Source organism: Necator americanus, chromosome II (genome assembly GCF_031761385.1).
Source record: "Necator americanus strain Aroian chromosome II, whole genome shotgun sequence".
Lineage (NCBI taxonomy): Eukaryota > Metazoa > Nematoda > Chromadorea > Rhabditida > Ancylostomatidae > Necator > Necator americanus.
The window spans coordinates 7,307,333-7,321,100 of record NC_087372.1 but is presented as its reverse complement, the minus strand read 5'-3'; the positions used below and the strand labels follow the sequence as shown (position 1 = coordinate 7,321,100).

General features: G+C 42.4%; 1 protein-coding gene across 2 annotated transcripts; it reads right to left on the bottom strand.

Moving 5' to 3' along the window:
* Positions 1-4,925: 4,925 nt before the first annotated feature.
* On the bottom strand, positions 4,926-12,801 carry RB195_017073 (uncharacterized protein; the record flags this gene model as incomplete). Of its 2 annotated transcripts, XM_064183906.1 has the most annotated exons (5): positions 4,926-5,086; positions 6,675-6,826; positions 7,629-7,694; positions 12,512-12,654; positions 12,709-12,801. In XM_064183906.1, the coding sequence occupies 5 exons, from the start codon at positions 12,799-12,801 to the stop codon at positions 4,926-4,928; spliced, it is 615 nt and encodes a 204-aa protein (XP_064039787.1). The 2 variants fall into 2 exon arrangements, with proteins under 2 accessions (XP_064039787.1, XP_064039788.1); XM_064183907.1 differs by lacking the exons at positions 7,629-7,694; positions 12,512-12,654; positions 12,709-12,801 and having other exon boundaries at positions 6,675-6,774.
* Between the last annotated feature and the right edge of the window lie 967 nt (positions 12,802-13,768).

Sequence of the window (13,768 nt, the reverse complement as noted above, 5' to 3'; positions counted from 1 at the left end):
GACAAAGTTATTTGAAGTTTATTTTATGGGAATCGGAATTTTGAGAGAAAAAACAAAGTTTGAGACCGCTCTAGAATGTCGCTGCTTTTCTTCACATGATTTCTGATAAAATAGCTCGAATGATCTTGCTTCCATCTTCCGATGGTGTTGGAATGCTTTTAGCTTTAAAGTGGGCTTTTATCTGTCGGATGAAGCTCAATTCCTCCATGTGCGACCTTTGATAAACCTTGATGATGATTCTGTATAGGCAGTATACAGGCATTTCTTTTCGCTATCCATTTTTGGGTTCTTGGAATGGATCCAAAACACCTACAGAGCCTTTTGCGCGGTATTACTAGGTAAACTCTTCAATATCACGATCTTATCTTCTCCGTTGTGACGCCGAATCCTGTGACCACTCAATGCCGTGGAGTCACATGATTTCTTTTTGCCGTCCAGGTGTACTTTATCTTGAACATATGGATGTCTAGCTGTTTCTTCTTATGTATTCGTCACCACACTGCAGAGAGAAAATTAGATAAACAACACTAAGTTGCTAAGAAGGTCGCGCACTGAAAATACACAGAAGTGTCCTAAAGCAGTCTGCTTTGACCTGAACGATCGCAAAAAAACCATTCCCGACGAGTTTTTCTGTCTCCCAACTCTGAAGTTACCGTACTTGGAGGCCTTTTTTTTTATCAAATATCATTCAATAAACGCTAGAACTAGAACATAGTTTTTCACCATCTTAACCTATTTTTACCACGGTTGTGGGCAAAATCGCTTGCATCGAACTTTACAAGAACCTTACGATCCTCTCCGTTACAAAACAGAATCAGAAACCACTCAGATTCCCCTGCAGCGCGAGGAAATACTTCCGCCTGTACTCTTCCCATGTACTTTTTGTGGGCAACAGTAAACTAACCCAGCGCCTAAGTGGAAAACAGCTAATCGTCCATACGGCTTGTAAAAGGACGGAGGGGACACAATTCAACCGTATTTAGGCAGACATATGCAAATACTAATGCAAGTACAACTTCTGAAAGCACTACATATGGATTTTTGAACTAGGAAAAGTTCGAAAAAAGTCTCAGACGGAGGAGATGATAAAAAAGATGTCACGTTCTGTACATTATGAAACGCGACGGATGGATAGATTCTATGCGAGCTCTAGTGGACCGGTTCGGGTATGCTAACGACGAACCCCAGCAAAGATGCCACTAGCCGCATTAGCTCGTAACATCCGCCCTTCTTAGTTAAGTCAGATTAATTAAAATACAACAAGAAGAATGACAACACTACAACATGCTGCAGAGCGAAAAGAAAGCGAACTTATGCCCACCATTTGCCTTGGCCTTAAACATTAACATAGTTGTACGCTCATTACTTGATGCAATACTGACCGGAAGGAATCGGAATTAGACGAATTTACAAGAAAAGCATCCTCAAAATGTCCTTTGCACACGACAGTGCAAAGTCTCTTCATCTGACAACAAAATATGCGCTTCTGTGTGGTCTAGGCAGTCACTGGCCAAATCACATTTATGCCGGGATCGGGGAACACTAAAAAGGATCCCGGCGGATTCTCTCTCCGCGAATGCCTCCGGAAGGTTACGTGTCCAGTGGATATGCAAGTGGATACCCGAACATGCTCTGACGAAGTCACGTTCCAGTCGTTCATGTAGATGAGGACAGTCGTATTAGATGCTCGTCTACCCATAGAGACGCAAGGAACTGTTCAGTTATAAGGAAATTTACTGTATAAATTAGTGAACATTGTAGTTGAAAACGCATACGCTATTTTGAGTGGTCCTCTAATAAATTTCAATGGATGGATCTCATTCTGCAAAACAATTTAATAGCTCGTGAATTGTATCCTAGCAGAGTATGCCTAGCGATAGATGAGCAGAGTTACCTATTGAGGTAGTTATAAGGAAATATGTAAAGAAGAATAATGTGATTTGTGGGAATTACTGAATAAACTAATGAACATTGCAGTTGAAAACGCATACGCCATTTTGAGTGGTGTTCTAATAAATTTCAATGGATAGAGCAACAAAGGTTCTATCGCTAATTTCCCTGCCGAGGAAAGATAGGGGGATGCTCGGGAAAATGGGACCGGGATCTCCTCTACACGTACCCGTTAGGAACAGAGAAGCCTGCTGCAAAATTCTAAAAATAGCTCGAGATCACTCACAATTGGCTATAATCACTAGTTTAAGCTTGGTTGCCATAGCTATCTGTCTCTGAGAAGCGAATTTAAAGGCATCACCCCACGAATTTGGGGTAGTACGGGTTTCGGACGGGTAACGCATATACGGGGTCGTAGACTGAGGTAAAGAGGTTGATTCCGTTCGTCTTTCTCTGTATCAGTGTAGACGGACCACTCCGCAGCGCTGTTTCTTACGACGAGTTTCTGTTGCAATGCGCAACCAGTGCGTCCCGGCCTGCCTGCGATTCGTTCGAATGGATTTTCGATGTTCTGCAAAAGGACGACATGCAAAACGTTTTACAATTGTTTTTGTTTGTTTCGTTTTTGAAATAAAATGAGATTGCTCTACAGTGAGAAATTAAAAGCCAACAAAAGTGAGAATAGAAATGTAGAAAACCTAGTTACTTCGATACTTAGATACTTTGAGGACTCGTATTCAGATGACGAGCGGGCTCCAGCATGTTTTCTTCGATTTGTTGAAATAGTCGATGATTTTATTCACTTATTTCATTTATTTTAAAACTCTACGAGTCGAGTGAATCAGAAAATTGACGATATTGGTCACCTCCAGAAAATAGGGCTAGGAATGTAGATTACGCCTCACATTGCTACCACGCTCCATTCATCTTATATAGCTTGAGAAACGATGTTGAAAGCAACCTCCGGTCGTATTTTCCAACAGGGCACCTACGTGCCACATCTGCGACCAAAAGCGTACGCGGTGTGTCTACGCCTACGAGCGAACAATCAGTGTCTGACTGACGCTGTCTCTAACGCAGGCAGATACTATACAAAGAAATAAGAAAACGATAAACATCGCTTTCCTGTTTGTTCATAAATAAAGGCGAGACTAGAGGCTCCTCGATAGAGGCTTCTGAGGTGCGGAATATCCTAAAGCGCCTGAAATGCTTGAAAAGGATAATTGTAAATGTTTTGCACAGGCTTTGCTATAAATAACTAACACTCCAACTAAGCAATCTCAACAACTACATCATGTTTGTCTCTTCCAGAGTTTTCAGAAGATTCTGTTGTTTTAGTACCGTAGGTTTGCAGTGTATTCTCAGGAACATCCAACAATTAACAAGATACAACTCTCTAATTTCGCCTTGCACTTCAGCCTTTGCTTGTCAAAGAAAAAATCGAAATACGACATTACTTTGAAAACACACTTCGAAAGTGTGGAGCTTATAGCTTACTTCTTTTCTTTTATGATTCCCAGTCGAATGATTTCCCCAATGTTACGACTAAAAATAACAAATGAATACTACTTTGTGATGATTCTGGAAAGTTTGGCTCTGCAGGGTAAAATCCAAAATTGATGAACTGTTGACGAGCATTCATACCCAATGACCCAGATGTTAGTGAGTAACTAGGTAAGTTTCTTTTTTTTAAATTATGTCTGAGTTCCTAGGCAGATATTTTTGAAGAGAAACTGTCACACAATCTCCTCACTTAAGATATTGAAAAGCCAGCTTATAGTCGCGTTTGGTTAAAGGCATCACCCCACGAATCTGAGGTGGTACGGATTTCCGATGGAGTATTCATCTACGGGGTCGTAGATTATGGAGATAAGGGTGATTGTCGTGCCCCGGGTCCGCTCCGAGTAGGAGCAGCGGGCATCGGTGGGGGGACCCAGGGCCGACTGCCCGGATCCGGAGGGGCCCTGTGCTGGGCTAGTCGCCGGATGGCGGCCTAGCCCCTCCGAACCCTGCGGGCTCGATCCGAGGGTCCCTCCTCCTGCCCCGACTCCCTCTTTGGGGGCCTCAGGGCTGCCCACTTGATCCCACGCCCCAATATGTTTCTTAGGGTGCAGTGCGGTTACAAGGGTTTTACAATTAGGGTTTATCCTTAATACATCAATACACGACACGGCACGCACAAATATACACGACATAAGGTGGATCGATAAAGGGGCCAGTCATGGCTAGATGGTTAAGTGGTTCTCGGCGGCAGATGGATTAGGGTTGCGGTTCGGACCCCGTGGGCAGCCAGCCAGGGATAGGGTTGTTGCGGTGATGTGGCGGTGCGGCTACCGAACGAGGCGGAATATAACGCGACGCAACACGACACCACGAATAATGTGAATAAGAGACTGGTCCGAGATCGGGAGAGTGGCGAAAGAAAACTGGAACCCCGACTGCTCGGTGCCAGCCCTTATATATGGCTGCCGCGTGGGAACGCTACCGTAATACATTGCCATTGGCAGTGTTTCCCACGCGGCGCGCGAGAACGGCGGCTGGCTGGCTGGGAAAGTCGTGCCGGGCACGACAGTGATTCCGTTCATTTCTTCCTAACTGTCGTAAAAAACGGCCCGGAAGATACGGCTTCGAGCGTTTCGGAGCGCTATTTTCTATAACGAGTTCGAATGGAGCGCGCCAGCTCTGTGAGGCGCCGCATCTTCCGGGCCGTTGTTTACGGTAATTAGGAAGAAATGGACGGGATCACACCCTTCTCCATAATCAATTATCCCGTATACGAATACTCCACCTGTAATCCGTACCACCTCAGTAAAATCTCAGTTTTGAGCTAAAGGCATCATCAGAATACATAAACATGCTCATGCTATAGGAAAACAGATCATAAGCCATCTTCTCAAGAATCATGTCAAGAAGGGTGACAAAAATTGTAACTGCAGCTGTCACATTTCTTTCATTTCCACAAAATAAACTCCAAATAACTTTTTTTAAGAATGAGCGTTCGAGAGTAACACTTGCTCCACATTTACAGTGTGTACTCATTGCGTATATTTCGGCGTTGGGAAATCATAACCGAAAATAACAAAGTCATGATAGTATAGTTGTAAGAAGATCCCAAGAAGATTTGTGCTTGAAAGCAATTTATTCTCGATGTCGACTCGATCTGTTTTATTCCACGTCGCATGAGGTGGGAGGCTTCCTAGAAAAGAATCGAGTTTGATTCTGCGTGTTAGCGTTCTTAAAAAGGATTACTTTGAAGAAAAGATGAATTGATGTAATCGTCGGCACAAGTTCCTAAGGCCCATGCCACGAACACACCTTATTTTCCATTACGTTTAGTTTTTACTGGCAAGGGTGGGGCGTAGTCGGTTAGAGGTCCGTGATTGCATCAAGGTGGATGGTTGGAAACCGCTTTAGTGCCAACCAAGTCTTTCATCCCTTCGGGGTCGATAAACTGGTACCAGACTTCTCTGGAGGATAAAAATACTGATTTGATCATCGTGTGGCACTCGCAAGTCATTGTATAGGCCAACACCAAAACCGCAACGATTACGAGTCGCGATAAAACGCCTCGGCGCATCCCAAGTGGACTGATACGCCAGTGATTTTATCCTTTTTATCCTTTTTTAGCGTTTACTTTGTTTTTCAAGATGATAGATGGAAAAATCAGGGGAATATTCCAAACTATTGAAGGAAGATAATCTGTCAAAAGTGGATAAGCATGGTAACTGTGACAGCTACGCCGTTCAGTTTTTGGGATTTCGTTCAAAAAAAGGCCGCGCAGACAATTCCACCTAAAATTCCACAATGTAATGATTTATTGAAATAAGGCACGATTTGATTTCAAAACTTTCAAATTTCAAAACTGGCTCCATAATGTTGTACCCTTTTATGAATAAAGTGCTTTAGACGAGGCTGTGTCATTTGTCGAAGGAGTGTTCATTAAGAGATCCGTTAAAGGCATCACCGCACGAATCTGGAGTGGTACGGATTTCCGGTGGAGTTTGCGTATACGGAATCGTAGATTATGGAGAGGGGGATGATTCCGTCCATTTATTGCTAATTGGTGTAAAAAACCGCGCGGAATATACGGCGTGTGCACACGGCTGCCGCGCTCCAATCGAACTCGTTGTAGGAAATAGCGCGCCAGAACGCTCGAAGCCGTGTCTTCCGGGCCGTTTTTTACGGCAATTAGGAAGAAATGGACGGAATCACTCCTCCCTCCTTAATCTACGATCCCGTATACGAATACTCCACCTGAAATCCGTACCACCTCAAATTCGTGGGGTGATGCCTTTAAGTGCGCCTCAACCAACTCAAATGGCGTAGAAGAAGAAGTTGCGTAGGAAGAATTTATTAGGAACGGTCCAAGACTTGTTCAGAAAAGAAATTTAGGAAAAATGGACTTCTTTTTATTCCAGTGCGATTTCAGAAATGGCAAAGCTGAATTTAGGCTGTTTGAAATCATTATGAGTGTATAGATGGTAGCAAGCCTCTGTGCTACAAACCGTGAGTAAACGCGTGCGAGGGGGGTAACACCAAAGTACATCAAACGTGAAACGCGTTCCAAGTCTACGTAAACAGCTCAACTCTGACATGTGCAAGAGAACTGGCATACGAACTCGAATAAGGTTGGCATAAGCTTGATAAAATCAGCACTTTTTCCGAAGAAAATGTATCCAACATCAGGGAAAATCGGTGCGGAATTTCATTGAGCTTGTTTGTTGTCAAACTTCTGTTTTGACTAGAACATCTCGTAAAAACATGGTGGATCCAAAGAAGCGTACCCATAAACTCCGCGCGGATGTATGATCTTTGTTGCATCGGAACACCAGCAATTTGCAACACATGGTCGTATTTCTTGGCCATCTCTTCTCTTTGCAACATATCGTAACGAATCACGCTAACAAAGTTAAAAGATGCAATTGAAGGGCAGTACCTAAAAAAGGTTGGTGGTTATTACAACTAACACAGAATTACGGAAAGATGACTCATATTTGAGTTGAACTAATAGAGAGAACAGCCAACGTATCAGGATTGATCAACTCCCCGAGCAAAACTCTCGAGATGGGGCGGGTGTAGTGTAGCAGTTAACGAGGAATTTGATGCACTCTGTAGGTCCAAGAAGTGAATGTAAGTTGACGGATGTACTGTTCTCACATTGCAACCGCAAACTCTGAGATAGATACTCTGAGATATCACATTTCGAGAATGTCGGGGATCTCAAACTCTTTCCAACTTTGAGTCCCCACAGGAAGGCTTACATCCAAGCAAAATCAACGCCCGGATTCACATCCACCTGAACCGCTGTGTAGGTCTTCTACGAGCACAATTACTCGAAAAAAAAACAGAGTCTAATTAGTACGAACAAAGATCTTAGAACCATGAGCACGAGCAGGAGCAGAGCAAAGGGAAAATAATGGGAAAGAACTTTGCAATGACAATGTAAACCTATTCAGGAACTATTTTCTGGAAAAAGTAAAAGAATGAAAAGCTATGGAAATTAAGAACACGAGAGCTTTGAAGACATTGCGGCGCTCTGAGAGGGAGGATATCACCACGAGTTCACCGAGGACGCGATGCTCTACCTCGACTGAACAAGTTTCAAGCCAGCTGTAGATGCTTTTGTGATGCTCATAATAACGTTTTGTTAATGGACAATAAAGCAGGAAATTCTGTTGGTATTTTAGTTGTTGTATTATACCAACAATGGGTAACTAATATATGAATGCATTACTTACCATGTCATAGGAGCAAAATGGAATATTCGAGTCTTATCCTCGTACGAATACTCATTTTCTGGATGCCTGTAGTACGAAAACAGTAGGTCGCGGAGTCTCGGTAGAAAACAAGATATATCTCGGCCACATTCAGAGCAGTGCTTATTCTTACTGGAAACATCTACGGTAAGAAAAAAATAACGGTTCAAAAGTTTACGGAAGCCTAATTGCCGTTGCCAACATCTTCCAAATGTCCTTTTTTTACTTATTTGGCGGTTTTCACTTATGTTTTTACTTATGACCCCAGACCAAAGGCTTTTACATTAGAGGTTTCAGCAGAGCACAGTCGCACTAAATAGTTAAACTGTAACTTCAAATAAATTCTCTTTGCTCCCGTACTACAAAATCAATGATTGCTGCGAATCGCCGCTGGCCTATACTCTGAGAGCAAATTAGGGCTTTTATTTATTTATATTTATATTTATATTCATTTATATTTATATTTATGTGCTGCTATTGTACTGCAAGATAGGATGCAACGTTCTGGTGGTGGACGCAGTGCACTCACTAAGAAGTTTCCTCGAAGCTCTCGCGTGCTTGGCTGCAGCAGCAGCGCGCGAAGGGAGTGGTAGCAGTTTTTGATGCTGAGCTAGTTGGAAGGGAGAATAGCCGGCACCTGATATTGAGGTCGGTCTTTTCAAATGATTTCAGATGTATAGAACAGGAACAGAATCCTAACATATTGTAAAATTTAAATTCGAACATAGTTTTAGTTCAACGAGTTTTAGTTCAACAACTTTAAGAAGGAGTTTCGGTTGGCAGTGGCTAAAATTTCAGACTTGTTTTAAAATATGTCAAGGTTCCGTAATTTTAGTTCTTGCTAATATCACTTTTCAGAAGGCTTTGATTGGCCATGAGAAGCAGTTCGGCTGCAATCGAATCACTCTTTTAAATTTTTTTTCCCTTTTCACGATTTTTTCCTTCATTTCTTTACCGTGGTGATTTTTCTGTCTCTTTAAAGAGAACAGCCGTAGAGATTCGCTTCGCCACTCATCTCATGGCCAAAAAAAAAACGCCCGCAAAAAATGCAAACACAAAACACACATTAATACAGCATTACATAGCAAGTACAATTAGAATCGAATCTACCTTTGATCGCAGACTACGGATTTTCAAAGCACTGTGCAGGATTGGTTCTGCTGTGTCGCTCTGGACATGTCAGCCACCCATCACTAAACGCTAGCAACTCCTCTAAAACGTTAGATGAAGAGCTTGAAAACTCCTTGAAAGATGAATGAAAATGAAATCCCTGCTGTATACACTTGAGACCTCTGCACTAATCTTCTGTAAATTCCTTTCGGCTATTTTACATAGAAATAGCTGAGTACACTAGCGCTACAGCACATCAAAAGAGTTAAAGGCAGCAAATCTGGGGTTGTACGGATTTCAAGTGGAGTATCCGTATACGGGTCGTAGATTATGGAGACCGGGGTGGTTCCTCTCATCTCTCACTGAATCACTGCAAGCAGTCGGCCCCTGAATGCTGTTTCCTACGATGCCTTCTATTGCAGCGCGTAATGTAATCTCTTACAAATTTCTGTTAGCTGTCTCATTCAAATGAAACTGTATCCATTAGCGCTACAACACACCCAGAAAGAGGCAAACTTGTGACAATGATAGCAAAGCACTTACTCGTATATACATATGTGCATAAATCCACTGATAAATCTTTGAAAAGGATTCCGAGTAACGACAAAGAATATGGGATCATGCCCAAGTGAGCGCAAAGCTTCTTCTTGTGACGGTGTTCGTTGACTAAACCCTTTTCTGCAGAGCCTAAAACTGCTACATGATGATAATTTGATTAGAATCTTTTGACGTTTTGGTATCAGAAAATTTCTTGCAGGAGAGAATTCCTCTCTATATATTGCCTCCAGAATCAGTCTGATCAGTATCAACAAGAATTACGGTATCACTAACGCAGAGCTTACATAATAATATTCCTCTCTCATTCAATTACCTTAATGGGAATGACAACTGATTTCCACATAAATTTATTCATGGGAAGTCTTTTCACACATGATGTAAACGCAGACAAAACGCTTCTACTTACGCTTTTACTCACTCTTTTCTCCATATTCATTGAAAAACGATCACTTCAGTGTTCAAAATATATAGAGCGCTCATTTGTGCTAAATCCAAATTTTGTTCTCCATTGTTCAATTCATCACCTCAACAAGAACATTTCAACACTGTGGAGAGTACATCGAAACAGCAAACATTTGCAACCATAGCAGTGTTCGTCCTGTTATCATATTTTTGAGAGTTTACCTCAAGACAGTTCTTGCTTTAGAAAATTCAAGAAAAACATCAGAGTAAGTTAAGATCTGATCTTAAGATCTCTACGAAAAGATAGGAAGAAGGGTATTGATTACGAGTGTGGGCGTAATCAAGCCCAATTTCTCTTCATTGTTTGAAAAGCGACGTGGGGAGCGGCCCTGACTGTCGGGTTTTTCGACGAGGCGCCTTATAAACGTACCAAGCGTACAAACGCAAACGTAGAATTCCATCACTGTGCCGCTGACACTGTCTTTCCCGTCTGATGACAAAAGCAGCGCCCCTACGTTTGCGCTGTCGAAGTGACGCGCTGTTGGTGGCCTTGCAGAAAAAGTCGTTTGAGAGGGTCGTGCCCCACGTCGCTTCTCAGGAGATGTAGGAAGATTGGAGCGTAATTGACTCGTGGTCATACTCGTGATACACACCACTTACCCTGTTTTATTGTAGAGAGATCTCAACATAGTCAATTTCGCTTCGTTTGGCCTTCAACGAGTATTTCTTCACTTTTATGTGCGACCCATAAAAGTTAACTCTTGAAATCACTTTTTCCAAGATAAATAACGCATCAAATAAAACTCGCCATGGAGGCGACCTCAGCCTTTGCTCCCACTCCACAAAAACAAGATCTTAACATCTATAAAGAGACTTTCTAGGAGCTAAAGAGCACATCAAAATTTATGTGTTTGTTAGAGACGAAGAAGGAGCGATTTGGGACTGCTGAATGAAAGTACACTCGTCATTTGTGGAGAAAACGCTACGTTACGAAATTTAAGGAGCCTTGGTTTTGCTGTGCACCTAACTGTCGTTCATCTTGTCTAGCCCACAGTACCTTGACAGTTCTTCTGAATAATCTTCGTGTGGACCTCTACGGATTGAGCACTGAGCAGATCATTACCCTGATGAATAGGCGCCTGAACTGCTCTATTTTTCGATGGTCGGGACGGTACTACGGACAACTTTGAGGCCTAGCTATGGGACGAAGGCTGGCACGCGTTCCAGCCATTCTTTTCATGTCTAAAATCGAAAAGCCTATAATAGACTGCAAACAACTATTGTACTGTCGTTACATCGAAGACTGTTGCGTCATCTGTCCCATACAGGCAGAATTGGACACCTGCTTCAATCTTCTCAATCAGCGATGTCCGCACATTAAGTTCACGAGGGAGCAACGGAAAAACAACTGCTTAGCTTTCTCAAATGTACACATTAACTTGCAGGACGGGATTTGGAACACTAAGTGGTATAGAAAATCTAGTAGCAAAAACATCTTAATCCACTATCTTTTAGCGCATCTTAGCAAAGCGAAAAAAATCCATTACAGGTAACATGTACAGGACGGCGGCAAGAGTGGGTGGCTCAGAGAAGATTTCGCTCTGTTTTCTGGTAATATCAGCAGAGCAGTACGGAGCTGTCTGCGTTAATCTTGTCTACAAAAAAGCGTGAAGGTTGTGGAAATACCACCATAAACTGTCAGCTAGTACGCAGTCGTGCATATGACCGAATCTGCTCCCAGCTGCGTGGTTTGCCCTCATGTCAGAGAGAGTGGTTGCATGGTATCAGGAGTAGTGTATCGTATCACATGCAGGTCATATGGTGGCGATTATATATCGGAAACGCGACCCCCTCCCCACTATTAAAGTAAAGTATTCGGGTATTTTCGCAAAGCATATGGATAAGCTCGTAAAATCTGAACTATCCAACCCACTCGGAGCACACCGCAGAATACGTCATCAAAACTCTGAAGTAGAGGTTTTTTTTTTAAGTTAAGATACTATTTTTCGAGTCCGAGATCATAGCACGCAGAACACTATAGGCATTTTGGATAACTGCCGAAGTCCAAAAATGAACAGAAAAGATGAGTGCATTGCGACCACGAACGAACTGCTCCATGCCAAGATCTGTGCGTATTTGATCTAGGGCGGGCTGTTAGGTCTCTTATAGAAACGATGATTCATAGTTTTGGACCGTGGTGGTCTGTTACGTTACCAATTTCAGCAAATGAGTTGAGCCGACAGTTTGTCCTCTGATTTTGCCAAACATTTGAACGCTTTCTGTGAAAAAAAACGAAGTCTTTGGCGCCGTTTTTCTTCAGCAATTGGGGAGAGATGAGCAGAATATATCACTAATGGCCTTGTAATTTCCAGCTCTAACGAGGGCGATAATGCCGAGAAGTTAGCTGTTAATGAAGACCAATATCATAGCTGTTAATAAAGATCAATACCAATCTTTGCAGTTCATTTTGCGTTCATCTTAAATGTTCTGAGAGTAGGGGACAGTACCCTTAAAGAATAGTATTGCAAGAGAAGAAGGAAGAAGAGAATGAAAGAACGCATTCAGCCGTTCCAGCCGCCAGTGAAGCTGTGGAGAAATTGATGGGCATGACGTGGTCTCCAACATGACTCACAGTTCCTGCAGTCTTCTGTCACGACACCTGATTAGACTCTTTCCTTAACGATCCAGCGAACCCCACAATCATGGAAGGCAGGCTAAGTATTATCCTATGTAAATGTTCTCTCCGCAATTTTGGAGCAGCACTGAATGTATTCAAAAATTAAGACATATTATACCTGTCATCCCATATTCCATCATTAAGGCTCTTTTTGCCTTCTCCATATAGCCACGGTTTATTTAAATAACAGAATAATGAATTGTGAAACGTGCTCATAACCTTCTCGATTAAGCAATTTCCTAACTTGTACTTTGGCGCAATCTATAAGATGTGGAACTGTTCCAAAGGAAAGAAATTCAGAAATGGAAAACGTACCACATAGCGCCCCTTGAACGGTGCAAATGGGGGTAGCAACCTTCTTCTCATAAGACAAATTTGCATCTGCGAGTCTAAAGTCACGAAACGCATAAATCTGAAATCTGAAATAATGTGTATATATGTGTATATCCGAAGAGTCGAGCCAACAAAAGCTACAGTGGAGAAAGATTTCCCTCTTGAGTGCAGCACTTATAAATATTTGCTTTGATGCTAATTCATATTGGAAATCGTTTAAATAAGTTAACATTTCAGGAGTCTTTCATCTGAAGATAAAGGATAAAGTGTCTTGTGTTAATCAATCCACTTGGGATGCGCCACCGTCTTCACTCGAGGCCCAATGAAAGGAATTTTGCAGCCGCGCACAGACAGACTGGCCACTTCGCAAGAAGAATCCATCATGCATTTAAAAATAAAGTGTTACAGTGAAAAAGAGTTAATGCAAAGTGCCCTTGAGAGAAATAGGCTGAGGATTGACTGTGTTCACAAATGAATGGGCCAGCCATTTGAGCTTATTCAGCTGAGAGCTCAGTTGCCCATGGCTGAATTAACTTGCCAACATCACTGACGAAAAAACATCTCAGGTGACGACTGTGACCAAATTAACGAGGGAAGACTGTGACCAAAGCAAAGGAATGAGAAATTATGCTGAGAAGATGTCATGAGTGGAGGCAAGCGAGCCCAGCATAAATATAATGTAGGCAAAAAAATGATCTGTGATCACTGTCATCTGTCAAACAAATTATTGGTTCCTGCGGCAGAGACTTTATATTTTGTAATTAGTTACTTAGATGGCCCTTCTTCACTGAACGTGGGCCACAGCATCTTTTTCACTCGTTTCATTCCCTAGCCTCAGTTGGTCTGGTCCATCCGTGTAGCAAACATTTTCTCTAAAGTCAGAGTTGTGAAGACAGGCTTCATGTTCTATGCACTAGAAAAACCTCAGAAGATATCACTCAAGAGTTTTGTGGGTCGTCAGTACTTTCCTGAATGTGGCTGCGGTGTCTTCCCTATTCTCTGCTGCGTAAGAGAGCGCTGGAAGAACCGTCGATTCGAACAG